This window comes from Muscardinus avellanarius, assembly GCF_963383645.1.
Source record: "Muscardinus avellanarius genome assembly, chromosome: X".
Lineage (NCBI taxonomy): Eukaryota > Metazoa > Chordata > Mammalia > Rodentia > Gliridae > Muscardinus > Muscardinus avellanarius.
Window position 1 is genome coordinate 7417920 of NC_137792.1, and position 26829 is coordinate 7444748.

Consider the following 26829-nt stretch of genomic DNA (forward strand, 5'->3'; position numbering starts at 1 on the left):
CACTTTTCAGAACCTGAGAGAAAGGAAGGGTGCGTCTTCGCCAGAGTTCCTAGTTCGGAGTATTAGGCGTAACGTACAACTACCCCGGTTCCTCCCGACCCCCCGAGACAGAGGCAGGCTTCCGAGGGCAGGGATCCCCCCTCAAGTTGGCGAGGTGGGCTCTGGAGGAAGCGGTTACCTGATGATGGCTCAGGTAGCTGCACCTGCCACATCCCCGGGGAAGGGTGGAAAGGAAATCTCCAGTTTGAGTTCGTTAAAGCTCTCTCCTCCCCCTTACTTTAGGCTTCTTAGGGCTCCCCCCCCCCAAGGCCTCTGGTCTGTTCTGAAATTCACTTCCCCTCTGCCCACCAGGTAACTGGTAACATTTTTTTCTTTCAGTCCACCATGCCCCCCAAGTGCGATATGTTGAGTCAAGATGAACTACGAAAAAAGCTATACCAGACGTTTAAGGATCGGGGTATACTGGACACGCTTAAGGTACCAAATTTAGGTGTATATGTGCCATAACTCTTAAAAATGTAACCTGTGATAAGTACTCCACATTTAATCAAGAGCTTGAGTTTTAAAAAATAGTGTGATATGTATATTGTTTTGGTGAGCTACGTTTTTTTATGTGGAAAAGATTGAATCTTAGTCATCTTGAAAAGAGAATATTCAAATAACAGATTTGTTGAAGTGACATTAAGACAGGAACTGGTAATACACAATGAACATATTTTAATAAGATTGGGCCTGTTTAATAAATCTGATACACAGGTTCCTGAATTGTTTCTTTGTAGTTTTTTGAATGAAGACACATATTGACATCATAAAGAAAATATTAAGTGTACTGGTCGCTGTACAACAGTTTGAGGAATTAAGCTATTTTCTGTAAACTCTGTTAGAACATATGAATATTTAATGCGGGTAGCAAATATGTATTCATTGTATATTTGAATTAATAAGCAAGGAGTAGAATGAGCTCAATGTATTTTCATTTGATATACATTTCCAAAGTTTGTTTTACATTTAAAATAGAAAATGAAGGGAAAATAGGCCTGATTTTTACCACTTTCTTTCCTCATTGCTTTTGTAATTTCACAAAAATACTTTAGATTTATATGGAAAGTACTGAAAAGCAGAAGGGAGAAAAAACATGTTTAATAAACCACTAATTGGTATAATGTGTGTATCTTTTTTTGTGTGTGGTACTGGGGGTGGAAGCCAGGGGCTTTCTACCTCTGGGATACACTCCCAGACCTATTTTATATTTTATTTGGAAACAGGGTCTCACTAAGTTGCTGACAAGCCTCACTCAGTAGCTGAGGCTGGCTTTGAACCTGTGCGATCCTCCTGTCTCAGCCTCCCAAGCGCGGGGATTACAAGCGTGCGCCACCACGACTGGCTTTGTTTGTGTGTGTGTGGTACTGGGGATTGAACCCAGGGGCATTCTACCTCTGAACTTCACCCCAGTCATATTTTTTTTTTACTTTCAAGCAAGGTTTCACTATGTTGTAGAGGTACTCACTAAGTGGCTGAGGCTGGCCACAAACATGTGATCCTCCTGTGTTAGCCTCCCAAGTACTGTGATTGCATCAATGCGCTGCCACGCCCAATTGTGTGTATCCTTTGTAAAGTTAAATTTTATAGTGAGCATTTCCCTGTTTCCTTATGTTTCCTGAAATCTTCATTTTCAGTGGCCATGGGCTCGTCTTTGGATGTATGGGTACCTTATGTAGCAGTTCCCTGTTGTTGAACGGTTAGCTTCGATCAAGTCTACACATACCCTTCCTTTACACCTCTCATTTTTTGCCTAGCATAGACTGAATCATATTACTGAGGTAAATGGTATGAACATGTTTAAGGTTTTTGATGTATACATTTGGTTCTAGAAAAATTGTAATAGTTCCTTTCCACCAGCTATTTGAGAGTGTTTTTTCACTCTAATATTATCATTATGCTTTGAAAAAACATAGTTTTAATTTTCTTTTAATTTTTTATTCCATTGATTTTTTTTCCCCCACTGGTACTGCGTGTAGAAACCAGAGGCTTTCTACCTCTGGGCTATACTCCCATACCTTTTTTTTTTTTTTTGGTGGTGGTACTGGGGTTCCTGGAAACCCTTCTACCTCCAGGCTACATTACCAGACCTATTTTTATATTTTTATTTGGAAACAGGGTCTCTTAAGCCAGGAAGACTGGCTTCAAACCTGCATGATCCTCCTGTCTCCACCTCTCAAGCGCGGGGATTACAAGCTCACGTGACCACACCCGGTGTCTCAGACCTATTTTATATTTTATTTGGAAACAGGGTCTCACTAAGTGCTGAGAACCTCACTAAGTAGTTGAGGCTGGCTTTGAACCTGTGCAAGCCTCCTGTCTCAGCCTCCCAAGGGCGGGGATTACAAGTGTCCACCACCAAGCTCAGCTTATTCCATTGATTATTAATGAGGTTGCACATTTTTTCTGGCCTTTTGTATGCTTACTATCAATTGGCAGTATTCTTTCGCATTTTTCCCTAGGGTATTAGTGTTTTCTTATTAATACCTTAAGAGCTCTTGTAATAGAAACTACTAATCTTTATTTTTGTTGCAGTACTTTATCTTGGGGTTCAATTTTAGCTTGGCTTTAAACATAATGATATTAGATATTTATAATATGGTTAGATCTCTTGTTTGTTTGTTTTTTTTGCTTTATATTCTCATTTCTCCACTAAGAGAATGAATATTTGCTTCTTAAATTTTAGAATGGAGCTGGGTGGTGTGGCAAATGCCTGCAATCCCAGTACTTGGGAGGCTGAGACAGGTGGATCACAGGTTCAAGGCCAGCAATGAGTGAGACCCTGTTTCAAAACAAAAATAAGGGCCAGGGGTATATAGCTTGGAGGTAGAATGCTCCTGGGTTCAATCCCAATACCAGAATAATAAAAAAAAGAAATCTAAATCTTAGAAAGTTTTTTTTTTACATTTAACTCTTTAACATATCTGGAATTAATTGTGCTGTATTAACCTGGTTGGAATTAATTGTATTTCAATAATACAACTTTCTAATAGTGAACAATTCTTGCATTCCTGGGCATGCCCTATTTGACAATAAATTTCATAGTGATTACATCATATTTACAGTCATGATTGATATTGGCCAATTGTTATCTTTTGGAGCTATTCTCCTTTGGCTTTGGTAGCAATGTCATGCTAGCCTTGTTCGTTTTACAATTATAGTGTAGACTCAGTAGAAATATTGCTTCCTATTAATTTTGCCGTTGGCTGTTCTGTTTATGTTCTTCCAACTTGATTAACGGCAGGGCAGACTTTTACTTTTTCAGAATGAGCTAATGGCTACTTTCTCAGATCAATAACTGGCTTAGATGAGTTCTATGTTTAAAATTTACTGAATTTTTAGTAGCCTACATTCTGTTGATTATTTGAAAAGAATTTGTATTTATAGTTAAATACAAAGTCACATATGTATTAGATGAAACTTGTCAAATCTTCTGTTTATTTTGGAGGGATTTAATTAGTTCTGAGATGAGTGTTGAAGCTTCACAAGTCTCTTCTACTTCCTCTTTCCCCACAATAATTTCTCTTTCACGTTACTCCTTGATTTTTATCTAAGGAATATTCCAAAATTAATTCAAAATAGATTTCCCTTTTGAATTAGCTGCTGAGATGCTTCAGTTTTGTGATACCTTCTAGCAAGTTCTAACTGACATGCTTTTTTGTGTTTGTCAAGATGGAAAGTCATCTATAATGTCATTTAATTTTTTCCTACTCGCTCAACTTTCTCCCTGCTTATATCACTCATTTTATTTTATTTTTTCGGTATTGATGAAACCCAGGGGCAGTGTACCTCCAAACTATGCCCCCAGCCCCACATTTTAGTCTTTTTTTCATTTTTCGAACAGAGTCTCACTGAGTTGCAAAGGGCCTCGCTAAGTAGCTGAGGCTGTCTGCGAACCAAGGTCCTCCGGTCTTAGCCTCCTGAATGTTGGGATTACAAGCTTGTACTACCACTGTACCACCATTCATAGCTCATTTAATATTATTGTATTGTTTCAGTACTAGTATGCAAGATACTTTAAATTATTTTATTAATTTAGCTGGGTCTAAATATACCACTTGCTTTGTATGTTACAGCAGTGATTAAACTACTTTTAAACTTTTCTCATGGAAGATGCTGTAGTTACTCTTTTCTTGCTCAGGTAGTAAATTGTCTTAGATGAGGCTGGACATAGATATTTTGTTCAATGTAAATGTCTTCTTGAACATGTCATTTTATTTTATTTTTATTTCTTTATTTTTGTGGTACTGGGGATGAAATTCAGGGGCATTCTACCTCTGAGCTCCACCGCCAGCCCTATTTTTCAATTCTTTATTTTGAAACAGGGTCTCACTGAGTTGCAAAGGGCCTTACTAAGTAGCTGAGGCTGTCCACGAACCACGATCCTCCTGTCTCAGCCTCCTGAATGCTGGGATTACAAGCATGTGCCACCACGCCTGACTTAAACATATAATTTTAGATGTGTAAGATCTATCTTTGTAATTATGTATAATTCTACTGTTTTGAAACTACATAATTATGTAGTTTAAAGCTATAGGAAATAGGTTGCAGAGGAACTCTACTTGTTGCTTGCTTGTATTCTTTTAATATAATTATATATTATTTCCTGCTGAATCCCACAAATCTAGGCAACTCACTCAAGCTCAGCCCAATTGTATATTTCCAAATTGTATGTAGAATAAATTAAAACAAACCAGGTGTGGTGGCGAACACCTGTAATCACAGTACTTGGGGAGCTGAGACAGGAGGATCTCAGGTTTGAGGCCAGCCTCAGCAAGATAGACTCTCAGCAACTGAGTGAGTCACTATGGTTTTTTTTTTTTTTGCAGTACTAGGGATGGAGCCCATGGGGCCCTCTACCTCTGAGGTATATTCCCAGCCTCCAGCCCTGTTTTTTATTCTTTATTTTGAAACCGTGTCTCACTGAGTTGTAAAGGGCCTCACTAAGTAGCTGAGGCTGGCTGCAAACCACGATCCTCCGGTCTCAGCCTCCCAAATGCTGGGATTACAAGCGTGCGCCACCATGCCTGGTGAGTGAGTCGCTATTTTATTTTATTTATTTTTTTATTTTTATTTTTTTTGTGGGTCTGGGGATGGAACCAGGGGCATTTGACCTCCAAGCTACAACCCTGCCCTATTTTTTATTCTTTCTTTCTTTATTTATTTTGGTGGTACTGGGGGTGGAACTCAGAGGCATTCTACCTCCGGGCTATACTCCCAGACCTATTTTATACTTTATTTGGAAACAGGGTCTCACTAAGTTGCTTAGAGCCTCACTAAGTAGCTGAGGCTGGCTTCGAACCCGTGCGATCCTCCTGTCTCAGCCTCCCAAGCGCTAGGATTACAGATGTGCGCCACCACGCCTGGCTTTATTCTTTATTTTGAAACCGGGTCTCACTGAGTTGCAGAGGGCCTCACTAAGTAGCTGAGGCTGTCCACGAACCGCGATCCTCCAGGTCTCAGCCTCCTGAATGCTGGGATTACAAGCGTGTGCCACCACGCCCGGCTTGAGTCACTATTTTAAAACAAAATATAAAAAGGCTGGGAGTGTAGCTTGGAGATAAAATGTTCCTGGGTTCAATCCCCAGTACCACAGCAAAAAAAAAAGTATTAAAATAAACATTTAGAAGTCTAATTTTGGGGATTTTCTTAAAACCCAAATGAATAATGATGCCAGTGTTGTAATCTTGAGAAAATTATTTACTTTGAGCCTAATTTTCTTATTTATAAATTGTAAGAAAATTCTACTCCCCAGTGGCTTGAAATATAACTACTCTGTGTGAAAATGCATTCTTTTTTTGTGTGTGTGGTTCTGGGGTTGGAACCCAGGGGTTTTCTACCTCCGGGCTATACTCCTAGACCTATTTTATACTTTATTTGGAAACAGGGTCTCACTGAGTTGCTGAGAGCCTCACTCAGTAGCTGAGGCTGGCTTCGAACCTGTGCAATCCTCCTGTCTCAGCCTCCCAAGCACTGGGATTACAAGCATGTGCCACCACTCCCAGCTAAAATGCATTCTTAATAAGCCTTCTTTGGGCTTATTAATTTCTCTCTTGCATGTGCTATTTCCCTTTTGAAACCTAATTTTACTTTTGGTTCAAACTAATTGTGCCAAATAAACTAGTTTGACCTGATAGTACAATTATTTTTATAGCTTTTTGGACCTATTATTATTACTGTTATCATTGTTATTATTTTGTGGACTGCTATGTTGACAAGGCTGTCCTCGAACCTACTGTCCTCCCGTCTCAGCCTTCTAAGTACTGGGATTACAAGCATATACTACCACGTCCTGTTCCATTATTATCTTAATATCCTCCAACAATCTTCAAAGATGTGATGAAGTGGCAGAATTTTCTCCTTTATTTGATTTGGTCTGGCTGACCACCAGTTTACGTGGGAGCTGGGGAAAGGAAGTTTTTGCCCAAACCCACTAGAGTTCTTCTCTTACAAGTTAAGCCAGATTGTGCAGGGGGTGGCTCCTAGCTTATGGCATGGATTTAGAACCGTACTGGAAACAATGGGAAGGATTTCAATTAATGTGACAAGTCTGTATATTTTTAGTGAACAATCCTACTGAAAACTCTTCTGCCCCTATTGAATTATTCTGTTTCTCTTTTTTTATACTAGACACAACTTAGAAACCAGCTAATTAATGAATTGATGAACCCTGTGTTGAGCGGAGAACTGCAGCCTTCATCCATCGCAATGGAAGGCAGCACCCTCTTACAAGGAGCCTCGAACTCTCTGGTGGCGGATCACTTACAAAGATGTGGCTATGAATATACACTTTCTATTTTCTTTTCAGAAAGTGGTTTGGCAAAAGAAAAGGTAAAGTCTTTCTGTTTTTAAACTTTCTATTAACAGTTTCCATAGCTAATGTTCTTGACTAGTTAGATTCATTTCTGTTTCTTTGAATATACATCATAGCTGCACATAATGTGTGTGTTACATAACACATGCGAACTAAATTGGATTGCTATTAATCCTTTGGTATATCATTTAGTTTTTTGTAAAATAGTGATATGTGGAATCCCTGAATGTTTTTTGGAGTTATATTCGTATATTCTGTATTGACAAATTACACCCATAACTGCCTTTTTGTTGATTGTTTAGTGTGAGCTTGGTACGGTGCTAGACCAAGTGTAAGTGTTACATGTGTTTGTAAAGTATTTAGATGTTAATTACATGATTGAAAATATTCTCGCCGGGCGTAGTGGCACACGCTTGTAATCCCTGCGCTTGGGAGGTAGAGACGGGAGGATCATGCAGGTTCGAAGCCAGCCGCGCTGGCTTAAGAGACCCTCTTTCCAAATAAAAAAATATAAAATAGGTCTGGGAGTGTAGCCTGGAGGTAGAAGGGCTTCCAGGAACCCCAGTACCACCAAAAAAAGTTCTATTACTCACCTGTAATCTCAGTACTTGGGAGGCTGAGAAAAGAGAATTGCAGGTTCAAGACCAGTGCATGGTAATGTAGTGAGACCTTGTTTTAAAATTTCAAAAGAGCTGAGGGTGTAGCTCAGGTAGAATGCTCCTGGGTTCAGTCCCCAGTACCAGAAAAAAATTTATCCCTTAACCTCAATATATTTATTGTAATTTGTTTAATAGTATAAATGCTTCAATTTTACATTAGTATGGTTATAATCTTATTTCATCTGAATCATAATTCTTAATTTCATATTCAGAAACACACCTTAACTTGTCACTTACACACTGGTGTAAAACCATGGCTACTTAATTTTTTTTTTCTTTAAGGTATTTACTATGCAGGATCTATTACAACTCATTAAAATCAACCCTGCATCCAGTCTCTACAAATCACTGGTAGGATTGTTTAGCTTTCATAACCTGCTTTGATTTTTTTAATTATTACTGAATAATTAACTAATGGTAAAATATTTTCTTTTAACAGATTTCAGGATTTGAAAAAGAAAACCAAAAAGGTAGGAGCCTTCACCATTGGAGAAAATAGCAAGCCAGGCATGTTGGCCCATGCTTGTAAACCCCAGGACTTGGGAGATGGAGATAGGAGGCTCACAAATTTGTAGCCAGCCTCAGCCACTCAGGGAGACCCTGTTTCAAAATTAAGAATAAAAAATAGGGCTGGGTTGTGGGGGATGTAGCTTGGAGGTAGATTGCCCTTGGGTTCAATCCTCAGTACCACAAAAAGAAAAGAATAACAATATTTGTATACTTTTTCCTATAAAAGTATGAAGCCAGCAATTTTTAGAGGGAAGGAACTATAAGCACTTTTTAAACTTTATTTATAGTACTGGGGGTCAAACTCAGGGCCCTGTGTGTTAGTCGAGAGCTCCACTGCTGAGCTATACTTCAGCCCTAGGAAATTTAATCTTAATTAAATCATTTGATTTTTTTCTTGCTGACTATATCTTTTGATTTATTTACTTATTTATTTACTTATTTATTTATTTATTTATTTATTTATTTATGCAGGTCTGGGGATGGAACCCAGGGACATTCTACCTCTGATCTACACTCCCTGCCTTATTTTTTATTCTTAATTTTGAAACAGAGTCTCACTAAGTTGCAGAGGGCCTCAATAAGTAGCTGAGGCTATCCTCGAACCATGATCCTCCAGTCTCAGCCTCCCGAATGCTGGGATTACAAGTGTGTGCCACCATGCCCGGCTCCTGATTTATTTTTGTTTAATTAATTTGTTGATACTGGGGATGGAACACAGGAGTGTTCTACCTCTGAACTATACCCCTGGCCCTATTTTACTCTTTGTTTTGAATGAGGGTCTTGATAAGTTGCTGAAACTGGCCTGGAACCTGTAATTTTTCCATCAGCCTCCCAAGTACTGGAATTACAGGCTTGTGCCTTTGAGCCTGGCTATACCTTACCTTTTAAATAAACAGTGATTCATCTGTTATTTCGCTAAGTGCGGGGCATCCCCCCATATTTTAATCTTTTTAATTACTCTTAAATACCAAATAAGGAAACTGCCAACAGTAAGCAAGAATCCTACTAAAGACTGGAAGATATTCTTTCTAAAAATATGTACTGCTTAGAATATTTCTGCCAAAAAAACTCTCTCTTAAACTACCAACAGTTAGGCCAAATATTTTTGTATGCTAGATATCCCACTGAAATACATTGAAAGAGTATTATATATTAATATTTATTTAAGGAATATCTTCCAGTAATAAGTGTTCTATTCATTCCTCAGCATTTATACAGACCCGATAAAGTACCTTAAATTTGGCCTTGATACTAACCTTTTGCCAGTTCTTATCTTGGACTTGATGATGGGCTTTGTAGCTTGAAAATAAGCTAGCAATCTTTTAAGAAATCTGTGATGTTACATAATGGCTCTTTTTTTGTTTGTTTGCTTTTGGATATTTGTTTGTTGCCAGCACTACTACCATCCCTACTAGGACATACATTCACTCAGAACTTAATTCAACAAACATATAAGTATATACTTTCTGCCAGCCTTTAGTCCATGACTTAATTGCCACGTCCCTTGGGAGTGAAGTTTCCAGAAGGAAAATAAATTGGGTCATAAGACACTGTGGGCTGCCTGCAAAATAGATAATTCATACTGAAGTTCAGTATGGTAAATTCTGAATTCTAGGGTGATGCTTTCCAATAAAACCATCTGTGATGCTGGAAATGTTTATCTCTGTTGTCTCATGTGGTGACCACTAGCCTCATGTGACTCTTAAACACTCAGAATGTGGCTAGTATGACTGAACAATTAAAATTTTAATTTAGTTTTATAGTATAATTTAGCTGTATGTGAATAGTGGCTATTACATGATTATAAAAGTCATGGCTTCTAATTAAGAAATCGAGACCATCAAAAACAGGTAGGAAGATATTTTGTTTTTGTTTTTTTTGGTGGTACTGGGGGTGGAACCCAGAGGCCTTCTACCTCTGGGCTATACTCCCAGACCTATTTTATATTTTTATTTGGAAACAGGGTCTCACTAAGTTACTGAGAGAGCCTCACTAAGTAGCTGAGGCTGGCTTCGAACCTGTGCGATCCTTCTGTCTCAGCCTCCCAAGCACGGGGATTACAAGCGTGCACCACCATGCCCAGCGTGGTAGGAAGACATTTTGTACCTAACATTTGTCTGCCTCCTGACTCAAACCTGATCTTATTTTATAATGTCTATACTGTGGAGGTGCTGATCAATTGAATGACCATTGTACCTTAGATTCTACTCACCCATACTTTCTATCCCAATTTTTGATTTCAGGATAATGATGCCCAGAAAATTTGGACATTGGCCCTTTGCTTTCTGGAAGTTACAATCCTTTCCTGTGATTGGCAAAAGAATAGATACTTAGAACAGTGGGGTAGAATAGAGAGCCCTGAGTAGATTGACACAGATAAGAGTCAATTGAATTTTTATAAAAGTACAACGGCAATTTCTTGGAGGAAGGTCTTTTTAATAAATGGCGCTGGAATAATTGAGCATTCATATGCACAAAAATGAATCTAGACACAGACTTCACACCTTATACAGAAACTAAAAGTAAACCCAGACCTAAATGTGAAGTGCAAAACTATTAAACTTGTAGACAAAAACCTGCAATCCTCCTGTCTTAGGATTACAAGCATGCACCACCACGCCCGGCTCTTTTCAGCATTTTAAAATGTTCAGCTGGGTTCAATGGTGCACTCCTGTAGTTCCAGTACTTCAAACAGGAGGATCACAGGTTCAAGGCTAGCCTTAGCTACTTAGCTAGAATCTCATCAACTCAGCAAGACTCTGTTTCAAAATTTAAAAAAATTGAAAAATAGCCAGGAGTATAGCTCAGAGGTAGAATGCTCTTGCATTTACTCCCCAGTACCCGCTTTCTCAGAAATGTTCAGGTTTATTGGACACTTAAGTTTTATTTCCTATGATTAGATTGTCCATGTCTTTTCCTGTTTTTTGTTTTACTGATTTTCAAGAGTTCTTTGATACTGTGACAGTGAGTACTCTGTCTCCTTATTTTTGCAGAAATTTTTGTTATATACTTTGTATTTTGACCCTTTTCCATGCCATATTTAAGTTTTTAATTTTAAGTATTCATAAATTTCCTTATTCTTTATAGGTTTTGTATAATGCTTGGAAAGGCCCTGCCTCAGAAATTATTCTTAAGACAGACATGGTGGTACACACTTGTAATCCCAGTACTTGGGAGTCTGAGACACGAGGATCACAGGTTCAAGAATATCCTCAGCAAATAGTGAGACTCATCAACCTAGAAAGACCCTGTTTCAAATTAAAAGTAAAATAGGGCTGGGGATGTAGTTCAGAGGCAGAATGTCCTTGGGTTCAATACTCAGTACCACACAAATTATTTTTAAAAGATAAATTTAAAAAATGATAACATTATTAAACCAAGACTGTGTAAACAGTAACTAAGCAATGGTTGAATGAACGTTCTGAAACAAAATTCTATACATTGTATTTTCTAGGTTTTCTTGTAAACTTCTTGAAAGAATTGGTAGAATATCATCAAACTAAAGAGAGTTGTGATGTGGAAACTCAAACAAGTTCAACATTTCCTAGAAGAGATTCTCTTGGTAATTATATCCTTTCTGTTCTTTTCTTCTTGAATGTAGGAAAGTTATCATATTGTGTTATTGTTCCTTGAACTTGAGAGATGCTACCTGTGTAGGTGACATGATTCATTTCTTCTGGAATCATGTTGCTAAAAGGGACTAGGGACTTCCATATCATTCTCTGTACTTATAAATGCCAGGACTATCCTGGTCAATCATACAGGATCCCAAAGCCCACATTCTTAGCTGGGCGGTTCTTTCCTCTTGGCTTGTCTAACTTTATTTAACAGTCATTAAGTTGGAATATCATATTCTATCTGCGAAGAGCTGAAGTCAGAACATCATTTCACTTTATAGTTCAAGAAACTGAGGTCCCAGGAAGAATAATTTAGAACATCCAGTTTGGATCAGAACCAATATTATAATCCAAGTTCTCTGGATTCTAAATCCATGATTTAGAGCTTTTTGTACTATACCATCCTGCCCTTTAGTTTTATGCTCAGTGGAGCTGGAGAGCAGCTATTTAAACTGATAGGCCTAGCCAGTCACAGTGCAGCCTGCCTATAATTCCAGTTCTTGGGAGTCTGAGACAGGATTGTAGTTAGTTTGAAGGCAGTGTGTGGTAACTTAGCAAGACTCTGTTTCAAAATAAGAAGGGCTGGGGGTTTATCTTGGAGATAGAAGGCACCTGGCTTGGAGATAGAAGGCATCTGGTTTTAATCCCTAGTACCACACACACACAAAAATTCATGTGCTTAATAACTTCTTGTCCTGTTCTTACTCTTTTTTTTGGTGGTGGTACTGGGGTTCCTAGAAACCCTTCTACCTCCGGGCTACACTCCCAGACCTATTTTATATATTTTTTAATTTGGAAACAGGATCTCTTAAGCTAGCGAGGCTGGCTTCAAACCTGCGCGATCCTCCTGTCTCTGCCTCTCAAGCACGGGGATTACAAGCGTGTGCCACCACGCCCGGCCCTGTTCTTAATCTTAAGTAATAGTAATACTTTTAATTTGTAAGAAGATAACAAATTCATAATTTGTAAAGAACTGTATTTTATGACTAGGCTTTTAAGTATAGGTTTAATTCCTTTAGGAAAATAATATACTTTTTGTAAGCAGTACTTTCTAATACTATGAGCCACATATGTAATTTTAAGTTGTGTAGTTGCCATATTTATTTATTTATTTATTTATTTATTTATTTATTTATTTATTTATTGTGTGTGGCACTGGAGATTGAACCTGGGGTCATTCTACTGCTGAGCTATATACCCCAGCCCTATATTTCTAGTTGTTATTTTTACTTGGAAGCAGAGTTTCACTAAGTTGGTGAGAGTCTCACTACTTGCTGAGACAGTGCTTGAACCTGTAATCCTCCTGTCTCAGCCCAAGTACTAAGTGTGTGCCACCATATCTGGCTAGTAGCTGTAATTTTAAAAGAATAAAAGAAACCCGGGTGTGGTGGCGCATGCTTGTAATCCCAACATTCGGGAGGCTGAGACCGGAGGATCATGGTTCGTGGACAGCCTCAGCTACTGAGTGAGGCCTCTGCAACTCGGTGAGACCTGGTTTCAAAATAAAGAATAAAAAATAGGGCAGGGGGTAGAGCTCTGAGGTCGAATTCCCCTGGGTTCCACCCCCAGACCTGCAAAAAAAAGTAAAAGAAACAGATAAAATTATCTTAATAATAGGTTTTATTTAACCCAACACATCCAAAATATTTCAACATGTACTCATTATAAGAATTTAATAAGATATTTCTTTTAGTTTGTATGCTAATTCTTTGAAATCAGGTATTTTTTGTGTGTATGTGGGGGAACCCTGAAGATTGAACCCAGGGCATTCTACTAAATGACACCCCCAGCCCTATTTGATTTTAAGACAAGGCCTGAGTTGCTGGGGGCCTTGATAAGTTGCTGAGGCTGACTTCAAACCTGCTATCCCTTGGTTTCAACCTCTTGTGTACTGGATTACAGGCATGTGCAGGGAGTGAGTACCTGCAGGAGAGTTTGGATCTGCTCCTGTGGAGTCATTTTCCCAAGTGACATTTCCATGCGGCTAGAAGGTCCTGTGTTGGTCTGCACCATTATCGAACATTTGGAAAATACAGAAAATAGCTTGAAATATGCATCTAGTTATACCTTCCAGACACAAATACCGCTGGTATTTTAATCTACTTCTGCCAGTCTTTTCCCCCTGTGTGTACTTTTTTGGTGGCGTCGGTATCGTATGTGGTTGGCATTTCACTCTAGGTTCAGATTTGTACCCTGCTCTCGCTGATTCTGCTTGATAGTGGGTTTAAGGGCCACAAGTCTCCTGGAAAGAGACTCGAGAGTCAACAGACTTCACTTTCTCCTCAGTTATCTTATAATTTCTTAACTCTCTGGAAGTGATGCAACCTGTATGGCATTTGTTATCTGTGAAGTGGAGGGTTTGAAGTACATTATCTTCTTTTAAAGTCATCATTTTGAAAGCATCTGTTAACTTTAATCAAGGTCAATAAACACTCTGCCTTGGCACCTAGAGTACACCGTGAAATTGATATTATACTTGCTTCAACACTTATCTGCCCATTCATTAACTCATTTCAAGTTTTTGATATACTTCAGAGTAAACAGCAGACATCCCTACACTTTTCTCTAAGTAGTATCTTCTTTGCTTTTGACCTTTTGTACGCCTAACTTGATTTACATATCCTAATTTCATGTGTTATTTTTTAATAGCTGAGAAGCTTCAGCTTATCGATGATCAGTTTGCAGATGCTTATCCTCAGCACCCAAAGGTAGAGTCTTTAGAAATAAAGCTAAATGAATATAAGAGAGAAATAGAACAGCAACTTCGGACAGAAATGTCTGAAAAGGTGAGCAGCATCATAAGAGTGATATTTTTGCTTGTCTTTTAATATCTTAATCTAGGATATGTGGGGAAGCATCTAGAACCTTTAGGAAGGATGGGATACTCTACTGCTATTCATATCATTTTTGTTTTTAATTGATTTTATGTGTTCATAACTTTTGACAGACTCCTAGAGGTACAGTGATTGGGATAAAACAAAATATGAATTAAACTAAATGTGATATATTCGTGCATAACTTTAATATTAAACTTACAATGAAGAGAGGATTTTTACTATCTCTTTAGGATTGTTAAAATCTAGTTCTGGAGAACTAGAATAGAAAATTCACTTCCAAGCATGTGGTTCGGTCTTGCTCACTTTGTTAATTTTGTGTGGTCTATTTACAGCTGAGATATTTTAAAGATACTGAAATAACAAAAGTTAAAGCGGATGAGAAAATAAAATATCAGAAGGAATTAGCTGAGTTCCGGAGTGAATTTGAGAGAACTTGTCAAGCAAAAACTGAAGCCCTCATTTGTCGGGAAAAGAGCACCCTTGAAAGAATTCAAAAGCACCAAGAGGTAATATCTGAGAGTAGTTTACTGCGTGGCTATTTCCTGCAGCTGTTAGTATGTCGTTTCAAGATCCAGGAATAAGGTAAGGACAGACAGTTGATGACAGTCCCTAGACACTGGAGGCAAGTCTGCAAAGAGAAGGGCGGGTCTTGTTGAGACTATGCAGATGTTTTCCTTTGAAATGGCAGAAAGGAAAGAATAGTGGGGTGAGTGTCCACTCTGAGATTAGGAGACACTCAGGCAGATTGATGGAACAGGTGAGGGTTTGAGGAGAGGCTCAGAGGTATAGAACCTCTGCTGTGGGTAAGGGGAGAGCAGCTATTTAAAGCAGGGAGGTCTGCTCAACACCGACAAGGACCCAGCTGAGACAGGAGCCTGGAAATGAGAAAGACCCAACCACGTGCTTGGAGGTTAGTTTTCTATTTGTGTTCTCCAGAGGGTGTGTAGTCTGAGCACCTTGTGTTTCTGCCCCTTTCAGTAACAGTGGAAAGCTAGTGGTGCTTGGAGAGTGGAGCTTTGCAGACAGTATAATTTAATTGACCCAAGAAAGATAGCCGATTGAATGAAGACCCTGGGATTCTGTTGGGTTGTAAAGGGAACCAAGGAGAAGGTGGGTGGCTCCTGACCTAGGGGAAGAGGGAAGCTATGTGACAGTCTCCAGGTGATGAAGGAAGAGGTCCAGGGAAAGTGGTAGGTAGAAGAATAAGGGTAGACCAAGTGTTCAGAGTTGCAGGTGGGGAGTGGAAGCAGACTGTAGTGTGAGGCCATTGGAGGAAGCTAAGAAGTGAGAAAAAGTCAAGGTCTAGGAATAGAAGAGTCCAGGGCTGAGAGTTATTCGCACAGGGAAATGTCACTTGGGAACGTGACTCCACAGGAATTGGAGAAGTTGAGTGGCAGGGAGTGTTTGGATCTGCTCTTTCAGGAAAGCATTCCTTTTCTGAAGGAATCTCTTAAGCCAGATTGCGTTTGCAGCACTCTCTTCAGTGTGTCTCCAGAATTGCTTTTGTCAGGAGATGTTGAAAGTAGGAGGGCCTCCCCCTAGTGTCCATCCTTGCTTAGGACTTCTCTGTAAAACCTTGTTATTTAAGGCTAAGTGGATCGGCTTCTCTGTAAAACCTTGTTATTTAAGGCTAAGTGGATCCCCTCTACAATTTTGTCCAGCATTTCTGGGAATTAGGCTCATTTCAGCTATATAAATAAATGCTAGAAGAACAAATCTTTAAGGTACTAGATTGTATTTAGACTAACAGTTTCATCTTAAAGCCAGATGATTTGCTATATCCTCATGTATTTACCTGAATGTGTTGGAGAGTATTGTCATCCTCATCAGAACATCAATGCCTTTAACTTTTCACTTAGAATGCGTGTCCACTTTTCTCCTTGATAAAACTGCACTGTCCTTCAAAAACTTAGCTTAAAAATCACCTGGGTGATATCTTCCCCTTTACTGAATGACTCATTCAAGCTCATTCCTCTGTAGTCTTTATACTGTGTTTCTTCTTGACCAAATTGTAAGATCCTTAAAGATGAGGACTATATCCTTCTACTTTTTCATGTCCCGTTCTCAGGATGTTGCTTGACATATGATAAATAGTAAATCCTCATTCAGTGAACTTATAAATGGAAGGAAGGCCCCTTCATTCAGTAGTCCATCTGAGCACACTGGGTCAGAATGAACCATGAACTGAAACATTTGGACACCACCACCAGCCAGTCACCATGGGGTTCATTGCTGAATGTACATTTAATTTAATTTGTTTTTGGCTGAAGAGCTTGTCAAGTAAGGTAATGAGAGATGTTAAAGAACTAGGTAGAATAATTGAGCAAGGGGTGTTAGTAATGTAGGGTAATACAGTTTAACAGTCACGGGGGGAGAAAATTGCAAGGGGGCAGAATATCTTCTGTGCAAAGACAAAAGTGTACCTTGAATTAAAAACTCTTGAAAGGTGAATTATCACCCTAAATGCCTATACTTTCCAGATACCCTGTTCGAATCTATTTTACTTTCTTGTTAAAACTTCATGATTCCCTATACAGATTGAAACCAAAGAAATTTATGCCCAAAGACAGCTTCTACTAAAAGATATAGATTTGCTAAGAGGCAGAGAAGCAGAGCTGAAGCAAAGAGTTGAAGCTTTTGAATTGTAAGTAATGTGTGTTCATTTTGGATTATTCAGAATGAGAAGAAAAAGATTTACTAAGTATATGTCCGCATACTCTTTTTGTGTGTGTATATGTAGTACTGGAGATTAAATCCAGGGGCATTCTACCTCTGAACCACATGTCCAGCCCTATTTTATTTTTTATTTTGAAATAGGGTCTTACAAAGTTGTGGAGAACCTTACTAAATTACCGGGGTTGGCCGTGAACTGGCAGTCCTCCTATCTCAGCTTCCCAAGTTCTGGGATTACAGGCATATACCACCATGTCCAGCTGTGTTCACATATTTTAATTGCCAAGTAGAGCTTAGTTGTAAAGGCGATATCACTAGCTTTAAAAAGTACAAGTTGAGAGAAACACAGACTAGGATTTTACTCGTGAAATATAGACACAAGCCTGTATGAAATGAAAAACAGAATGAAACATCATCGTAATACCGCAGTAAAACCAGAAAAATTTGGAGAAGCGAATAGTGCTTGAATGGATCGCGTATGTTTTGCAGTTACATTCAGTCGTTCAGATCTAATAGTAACTGAACTCCAAATATCCAGGTCTGCTGTATTTGCCTGGGGTATGCTCAAGAAAGGAAATATGGCTGTCTGCTGGGTGAAATTATTTTTCATGGAATGTGTGTCACCTACTTCTAAATACTCACATTTTATTCTTCAAATCTTACCTGGGATTGATAGCAAGCTCACTCATCTATAGTGTCCAATGAGCCTTCTTTCTCATTTGGAATCAGCTGTTAATTAACACTTGTAGAGCCAGGTACAGTGGCACACATCTATGATCCCAGTACTGGGGAGGCTAGACAGAAGGATCACAAATGTGAGGCTAGCCTCAGCAACTTAGCAGGACCCTGTTTCAAAATAAAAAATAAAAAGGGCTGGGTATGTAGCTTGGAGAGACAATTTCCCTGGGTTCTCAGTCCCCAAGGCCAAAGTAAATAAGTAAATGGCACTCATAGATACTCCAGAAATTCTAGAACATTAAAGAAATTGTCCCCATATTTTTTAATGTTGCTTTCCCACTTCTGTAGACTACTTGTTTTATTTTTCCCCTTGCTACCTTACTATCTTCTTTGTTAATACTGAAGAGGTAAATTGATCAAAAGAGAGAAAAGGAACAAAATTTGGGCAGAGATAGTTCATGATTATATAATCATTTCTTTTATCTTTTTTTTTTTGCGGTGCTGGGGATCAAACGCAGAACCTCCCATGTGCTAGGCAAGTACTCTACCACTGAGCTATAACCCCAGCCCATATAATCATTTTTCCCCTCCATTTCCTCCTCTTCCTGAGTGTAAGTGAAATGTCTTTTTTTCTCCTCTGTTCCTTTGCAGATCAGCCAGCAGAGGGGGCTAATTCATAGATCCTGTCTCTGACTGGTCAGAGTTTTTTTTTAGTACCTCTCAGGATGGCTTAATCTCAACAACACCTGTGAACCTGACCCCTTGTTTGGGGAGCTGGTATTAATTACTGCTGACTTAAAGTTTTACTATGAAAATCATATTGATTAAATCGATAGCAGGGAGATGACTCTTCAACATTTGAGAGCCCTTATCAATCCACCTACTTTTTGTTCTCTATTTTCACGCTTTTTAGTATCCAATAAATAGATTATTAAATAATAAACACAGATCTCCTGCCTTTGTTAATCTGTGGGATAATGGATTAGATTTCACAGAAAAAATATTACAGAAGAGGCAAACACATAACACTGAAGGTTTTTAAGAAAAAATAAAGCCATTTATCGATCAATTTATATTTCGCAATAGAGAAATCACAAATACGAATATCTTGACAAAAATGCAGCAACCTCTTATTAAAGCAAAGCTTAGCAGAGATGCAAAGAGATATAAATAGAAATAATAATAGAAAACATTAATACTTCACTCTTAGTATAAGTTGTCTTCTTTATGTCTAACTTAAGTTGTATTTATGACTTTGTAACTGATATGTCAGTCTTCTACCTGTGAATGGATTATGGCCATTTATCACCTGTACCTTTTATGTATTATCTTCTTTGGGAAATTACTTTTCTCTACTAAAAGGTGCTACTATCCAGCTCCCTCTGCTAGTTCTCATAAATTGTATCTTGGTCAGTTGGTACAATGGAGGAGGACATCTAACTCTTTCATTTTCTAGTAGTAATGGTTACCTAACAGTTTTCAGTCTGAACTACAAACATATCTTATTTTTTCTTAATTTCATCACCTTAGATATTGTAGTTATTTTCTGCTTATATATTTTTGTTAATTTCAGGACCCAGAGACTCCAAGAAGAAAAAAATAAAAGTGCAGCTGAGGCACTTAAGAGACGAGAGCAGAATATAAAGAATATCGAAGAGACCTATGACCAAAAGCTCAAGAATGAACTTCTAAAGTAATTGACATTTTGAAAGAAATATGTTTGAATTAAGTTGGTAGAAATGTGGCAAAACCTAACAAAGATAAGGCTAACATTTTATGGCAAAATTTAGTGTTTGAAAAAAATAACTATTTTTTTCAGTTGACTAATCCTTTCCCATGAGTATTTGAGTTAGGATAATTTTTAAAACATATGGAATCAACTGGGCATGGTGGCACATTCCTATAATCCCAGTATATGGGAGGTTTGAGGCCAACCTCTGCAATTTAAAAAGGCCCTCAGCAACTTGGTAAAACCCTGTTTCAAAATTAAAAATAAAAAGCCGGGCGTGGTGGTGGACGCTTGTAATCCCCACGCTTTGGAGGCAGAGACAGGAGGATCGCGCAGGTTCGAAGCCAGCCGCGCATGCTGGCTTAGGAGACCCTGTTTCCAAATAAAAATACAACAATAGGTCTGAGAGTGTGTCCCAGAGGTAGAAGGGCTTCCAGGAACCCCAGTACCACCAATAAATAAATAAATAAATAAAAATAAAAGCCGGGTATGGTGGCGCACTCTTGTAATCTCAGCATTCAGGAGGATGAGACCGGAGGATGGCGGTTCACGGACAGCCTCAGCTATTTAGTAAGGCCCTGTTTCAAAATAAAGAATAAAAAATAGGGCAGGGCATGTAGCTCAGAGATCAAATCCCCCTGGGTTCCATCCCCAGACCCACAAAAATAATAATAAAAATAAGCTGAGGGGATAGTTCAGGTAGAATGCTCCTGGGTTCAAGCCCCAGTACACACACACACACTCACACAATACTACAGAGTAAGTGAGGCATGGTGGTTCACACCTAGTCTCAGCAACTTAGCAGACCCTATTTCAAAATAAAAAAGACAAAGGCCTGGAGGTATAGCTCTGAGGCAAAATTTCCTGAGTTTAATCCCCAGTTCAAAAGAGGAAAGAAAGACATCACCTTTTCCATCTATCAATTTTGAATTTACAGATTTTCACTACATTGTTTTGTCAGTTTCTTTACTAAAGTAGGAAATGCTAGTATATCTGTAGTAAATTTTAGGAATTAATGAACAAATATATATTTCACATAGTTATGCAGACAGTGCTTCAGTATCATTTTGATATTGTTCATATGTTAGGCAAATGTGGGAGTTTAAAGGGTATTCACCATAGGAATGTTTGTCTCTCCTCTTTCCTTTTCTTCTGTCTCTGAACCGGGCAACTGGTAATAGCTCCTGAAGAAAATAAAGCTCCATGAAGACGGGCCTTTTTTTTTTATCACTGATATGGATATAATGCCATCAGCAGTTATCTCTCTATGCAATGCTTAGACCCTAAGGGCAAAAGTACTTACCCTGGTTGGGGGTGGGAAGATGGTGGCAAGTGGATTGGAAGTGATGGCCTTGTTGTCACTGGGGATTAAAAGTTCATCATGTGCTATGTAAGTTTAACTTGGTTTACTTCTTTGCTCTCTGCCAGTCATGACCAGTTGAAAAGTAATTGCTTTCAGTAACCTTGAGATAACCTTCTTCATTTTGTGCAGCTGAGTTTTGAGACCCAATTTGCAGGATCCAGAAGGGGTTTTACTGGACCTTTTAATGTTCAAAATTCAGATCCCTAACCCTAGTTACTGAGAGACTTTGAAGTTAACACATTGTCAGGTTCAGCACTCTCAGATGCCCTGTGCCAGAGAGAAGCTCCTGCATTGATAGCATTCTTTTCAGGGAGATAACAAGGAACTCATTTTTCTTCATTTTAATTCTCAGGTATCAACTTGAACTAAAGGATGACTACATCACTAGAACTAATAGATTGATTGAAGATGAAAGGAAGAATAAAGGTGATTGGGGGGAGAAGAGTCTTTATTTTCAGTTCTGATGTAATTTATTCGCTTCCTGAATTCTATCTATTCAATATTCTAAAATATATAATTTAATTCATTTTTACTTCAGGATTACATTTTTTGTAATTTTGATTTTACAAAATTAAAAAAAGCTGATGGTGGTGATGCATGCCTATAATCCCAGTACTTGGGAGGAATGCAGGTTTGAGGCCAGCTTGAACAATTTAGCAAGGCCCTCAGCAACTTAGACCCTGTTTCAAACTAAAAAATAAAATAGGGCTGCGACTGTAGCTCAGGATTATTGTGCTCTTGGATTCAATCCCCAGTACTACACACACACATACATACACACACACAGACACACACATACACACACACACACACACACCCTGCTCACTACCTTTTTGGAAACCTTTTGTGTTTAATGTTTTGTATATTCACAAGAGATACTGATATGTCTTCAGTATTTTTTGTATTTTATCCAACTTTATTTCAAGGTATTATGATAGATAATCTGTGACATGACTATTATTGCCATCTGGTAAATATTAACAGTGAGAGATTTTATGGAAAATTTTTACTTCTCTGTCTCTGTGATATACTTCTAATGTATTTTTATGCTTCATGGTAATTTTACTTGACATATAACCTCCTAAGCTCTCACATGCAGTGACCCGAGCTACAGAAGTTGAATAATTTTTTAGTCTTGAGATTATTTCACAAGAAATAAAACTGTTGGTGGAGATTTTATAGAGATTTTTGGTTCAGTTACATCATTTTCAGGGAAATGGATAGAACTGGAGGACATTATGCTAAGTGAGATTAGTCAGTCACAAAAAATAAGAAATCAGATGCTTTCCCTAATATGTGAGAGCTAGGGAGAAATGGGTTATAGGAGGAACTCTAGATGAAAAAGGAAATCCTATAGGGGAGCAAATAAGACAACCTAAATGAGGGGATGAGAGCGGGGAAGAAGGAAGTTCTCTAAAACACACAATGTACTTAAACATATTGAAGTCAACCACTAAGCCAAGCAAGGGAAGGAGGGATGGGGAGGGAATGGGGTGGGAATTGGGTAGGGGTTAAATCAGTGATGTGTACATGTATGTCCACACAAATTTTTTACCCCAATATGATGTATGAATATAATGCACCAATAAAAAATTTTTAAAAAGAGCCGGGCGTGGTGGCGCACGCTTGTAATCCCAGCATTCACGGGAGGCTGAGACCAGAGGATCGCGGTTTGTGGACAGCCTCAGCTACTTAGTGAGGCCCTCTGCAACTCAGTGAGACCTGGTTTCAAAATAAAGAATAAAAAATAGGGCAGGGGGTGTAGCTTGGAGGTCGAATGCCCTTGGGTTCCATCCCCAGACCCGTAAAAAAAAAAAAATTTTTGGAAGTAAATTAGAGATGGTACTTGATATAGACCAGACACTCAACATGTGGCTACTCCTTTTTCTGCTCTCTTGTGGAGACTAATATTACTTTTGTGGATTAGTAAGTACCATAGTGTATTTAGTAAATACACTTTTGAGCTACATAGACTTGTGTAGGAGGAAGTAAAAACTACAAAATAGTAACAGATCTTTGTCTTTAAGGAAATGACCTATGTTCAACATTAGAGCCCTGGTGCTCTGAGCAGATGGTCTAACTCTAGTTAACATGTAGCAGGAGGAATTTCACCACATACATGATAGTTGTGACTTTACCCATTGAATAACAGTTTTTTTCTTACTTGCCACTAAGTTTACTTCTAAATCTGCTATTTTAGATGATGAAATAATGGTCATGAGTTCTGGCATACTGGCTGCAAATTATTAAATGACTTGGATTCATTAGGAAAACATTATTAATTGGTAGGCTATTTCTTTCAGAGAAAGCTATTCATTTGCAAGAGGAGCTCACAACTATTAATTCAAAAAAGGAGGAACTAACTCAATCTTTAAATCGTATGAAAGAACTTGAGGTAATTGTTAAGCCTTTTCTTTTTTGTTTTTTGAAGTAGATGTTTTGTTTGGTTTTGTTTGGTTTGGTGGTACCTCCAGGCTATACTCCTAGATGTATTTTATACTTTATTTGGAAACAGGGTGTCACCAAGTTGCTGAGACCCTCACTCAGTAGCTGAGGCTGGCTTCGAACCTGTGCCATCCTCCTGTCTCAGCCTCCCAAGCGCTGGGATTAAATAAGCGTGCACCACCACACCCAGCCTGATGTTGTGTTTTGAAGTAATATGTGAAATTTTAGTTTTAGGCCTGCATAATTTAGCTTAAGTCATTTTGATATGTTGGGCCTGGTTGTTCTTTAACTAAGAAGGCGATGGCTGAAGATAATTTAGTAGTTCTTACTTTCAAAATCATATAGGAAATTTGGAAGTTTTGAATCCTAGAGTCCTACTCAGATCCTGTTTGTCTTCCGTACTGTTTGTGTGCATTTGGGCGAGTTTTGTGACCTCGGATTCCTGATCTGTAAACTTTGGGATGTTTTCCTTTATCATATGATAGTTGAGGGAATTCAGTGAGCTAACTTAGGTGCCTCGCCCAGAGCAGATGGCTAGTGCATGTTAGTTTCTACCTCTGCCTCTTCTGTCCCATCAGTAGCGGAGAAAAATTCCAGTCTTTATATCTTTATCTTACAGATTAAAACAAAATGAAATGCAGCTTTCACGTGTCACTGTTACTTTACTTCTATTCATTAGTGTCTTTCTTTCTGAAAGCTGTCTTTTTAAACAACTGGAACCTTAGGTACTTCAAATATTCTGTATTTAAGATTAACTTTTGCATTCATGATAGTTTGAGAAATTGGTTGGCTTCTGTACCCAAATATGCAATATATTTATAAAAGCACTTCACAGTAGGTTAGAGAATATCCCTATCTCACCTTTTCATATTTAAAAAAAAATCTCTTGCAGCCAAGGCACAGTGGCACATACTTATAATCTCAGTACTTGGGAAGCTGAGACAGGAGGGTCACAGGTTTGAGGCCAGACTCAGCAACTTAGCAAGACCGTGTATCAAAATAAAAAATGAAGTAGACCTAGGAGTGTAGCTTGGATGTAGAATGCCCCTGAGTTCACTCCCTAGTGCCAAAAAAGAAAAGTATTTCGACAATGTGTGATCATTACTTGGTTGCATTTGCAAAACGGAGTGATAATCTTCATTAGAAGCACTGGCTTCATAGAACACATGCAGAGTATGAATTTATCCTGTTCCAATTCCAGCAAAAGATGACTGTTCTTGTCATAGTTATGGTCTTGTGGTTGCAGAGAAGCTGACTTCTGTCACTGGGATGCCTAATTATGTTGGGATGCCTAAATTAAAGCAGCTTTCCAACTTTTTTTGAGGTAAAGATATTATTCAAATATAACTTTTCTTTTTTTTAATTTCAGGTTGAATTAGAGAGTGTCAGAGCCCAGTTTTTGACAATGACCAAACAAAACCACTTGCTGAATGAAAAGGTTAAAGAGATGAGTGATTACTCACAACTGAAAGAAGAGAAGCTAGAGCTTCAGGCCCAAAATAAATTACTTAAACAACAACTAGAAGAGAGTAGGAATGAAAACTTGCATCTCCTTAATCGTATGTCTTTTTTTCTGATATGCTTGTTTCTATAACTTTTAATCGGTTAGTATTATAAGACTGAGCTTTGTACCTGTAAGGCTTATATTGGGAAGATTTTGTAAGATTCTCACATTGGCAATGCTTCCTTGGCTTGCATAACTAACAGTATCACTTTAAGAAGGTACATTTTCAAGTTATGCTACCTCTGTGGGTGGTATCAGGGCTCACCTTGCCCCCTACTGGTTGGGTTTGTCCAGTAGGGACTCCAGGAAGCACTTGGAAAAAGGCCAGGAGAGGAGATTGAGATTGCTTCTTAACCCACCACTGTCCCAACCTTTCTGTACAGCACCCTAGCCTGTCCTCTCTATCTTACTGCCAAGTGAGGTCACAGTACCTGTGTATGGTATCTTATCAAAGCGTGGCTCCTATACCCACTCACTCAAATTCTGGGAATTTCTCCCTCCCCTGACCCTCCAGGTCAAAGGAATGCTAACAGCATGGCCCTGTCACTAGTCTACTCTTTGTGGTGACACTGCTTAAGGTGCATTTTATTAAAGGGTCCTCAGGTGGAGGGCACCATCTTTCTTCCTGGACCCTGACTGTAACTGACAATAGGTTACATCAGAGGAGACCTCAGGGAAGGCATCAATAGGTGAACAGCTAGAGAGCTTCTTATATGCCTTATGTGCATGGCAGAGGAGAAAAGCAGGCCTTGAGGATTTGAAAGAATTCTTTCACTTGGAATAAGACTCCAAGGGTAATACAGTGTGTATTAATGTGTATTAAATCCTTTTGTTCTGAAACTTGTGAATCAGGATTATTCTTAGTCTACTTAATAGAAATGGTAGAGTATTAATTGCTTGAGTACAAAAAGAGAAATGATTTAAAACCACTTTAGTGCTGCTTTTGTTAAGAGAAATAGGAGGCTTAGGTTGATAACAATCAGAGATTTTGTTTTATTCACCTTCTTAAGGCATAGCTCAGCCAGCTCCTGAGCTTCTGGCTTTTCAGAAAGAATTAAAGAAAGCAGAAAATGCTATAGCACTGGAACATAAGGAGTTTGAAACACACAGGCAAGTTCTGCAAAAACAGCTACAAAGCGAAGTGAGTATTGTCGTTCTCTTATGACAGTATTACGCCAGTCCACTTTGTAGGCGTATAATAAGCTTTACACAAATCCTGTCAGCACAAATCAGCACTCATGCACATGTGCCCTCACATTTGTTTATTCATTTATTTTGTGGTACTGGGGATTGAATCCATGGATATTCTATTCCAGAGTGACACTCTTGGCCCGTTTGATTTTGAAACAGGGTCTCCCTAAGTTGCTGAGGCTGTCCTGGAACTTGTATTCCTATCTCAGCCTCCCAAGTACTGGAATTGCAGGCATTCACCACTGTACCCAGATATTTTAACATAAAAATTACTCCCTGAAATATGATAAAGTATCCTTTTTCACCGAAGAACATTCTCTAGTGATTATATGACTTTATTTTGTATTGTATTTATTTTTATTTTTTTATGGTACTGGGGATTGAATCCAGAGACATTCTATCTTGGAGCTACACCCTCAGCCATAGGTTTTTTTGTGTGTATGTGTGTGTGTGTGTGTGTGTGTGTGTGTGTGTGTGTGTGTGGTACTTGGGGTGTAATCCAGGGGCATTATACCTCCGAGCTATATACCTCAGCCCTATTTTTTAGTTTGTTGTTTTTTTTTTAAATTTTGAAACAGGGTCTCACTGAGTAGTGAAGGGCCTCACTGTCTGTGAACCATGATCCTCTGGTCTCAGCCTCCCGAATGCTGGGATTACAAGCATGTGCCACCACACTTGGCCTCAAAAGACAGATTTTTTGTGTGTGGTACTGGGGATGGAACCTAGGGGCTTTCTAAACCTCTGAGAGACACCTCCAAACCTATTTTTTT

At 38.6% G+C, this 26829-nt stretch overlaps 1 protein-coding gene across 1 annotated transcript in view; it reads left to right on the forward strand.

Moving 5' to 3' along the window:
• The window catches only part of OFD1 (OFD1 centriole and centriolar satellite protein), a gene marked incomplete at its 3' end in the record, with an annotated part of 41861 nt that continues 15032 nt past the window's right edge, over positions 1 to 26829 (forward strand). Inside the window, exons 1-14 of the mRNA XM_080718271.1 lie at positions 1 to 27; positions 379 to 477; positions 6670 to 6870; positions 7795 to 7863; positions 7952 to 7982; positions 11477 to 11584; positions 14289 to 14425; positions 14809 to 14982; positions 17014 to 17120; positions 19401 to 19520; positions 21272 to 21345; positions 23223 to 23314; positions 24734 to 24923; positions 25879 to 26009. Of these exons, the coding sequence (XP_080574397.1) occupies positions 385 to 477; positions 6670 to 6870; positions 7795 to 7863; positions 7952 to 7982; positions 11477 to 11584; positions 14289 to 14425; positions 14809 to 14982; positions 17014 to 17120; positions 19401 to 19520; positions 21272 to 21345; positions 23223 to 23314; positions 24734 to 24923; positions 25879 to 26009 (1527 nt within the window). The 5' untranslated portion in view covers positions 1 to 27; positions 379 to 384. The remainder of the gene's footprint in view (positions 28 to 378; positions 478 to 6669; positions 6871 to 7794; positions 7864 to 7951; positions 7983 to 11476; positions 11585 to 14288; positions 14426 to 14808; positions 14983 to 17013; positions 17121 to 19400; positions 19521 to 21271; positions 21346 to 23222; positions 23315 to 24733; positions 24924 to 25878; positions 26010 to 26829) is intronic.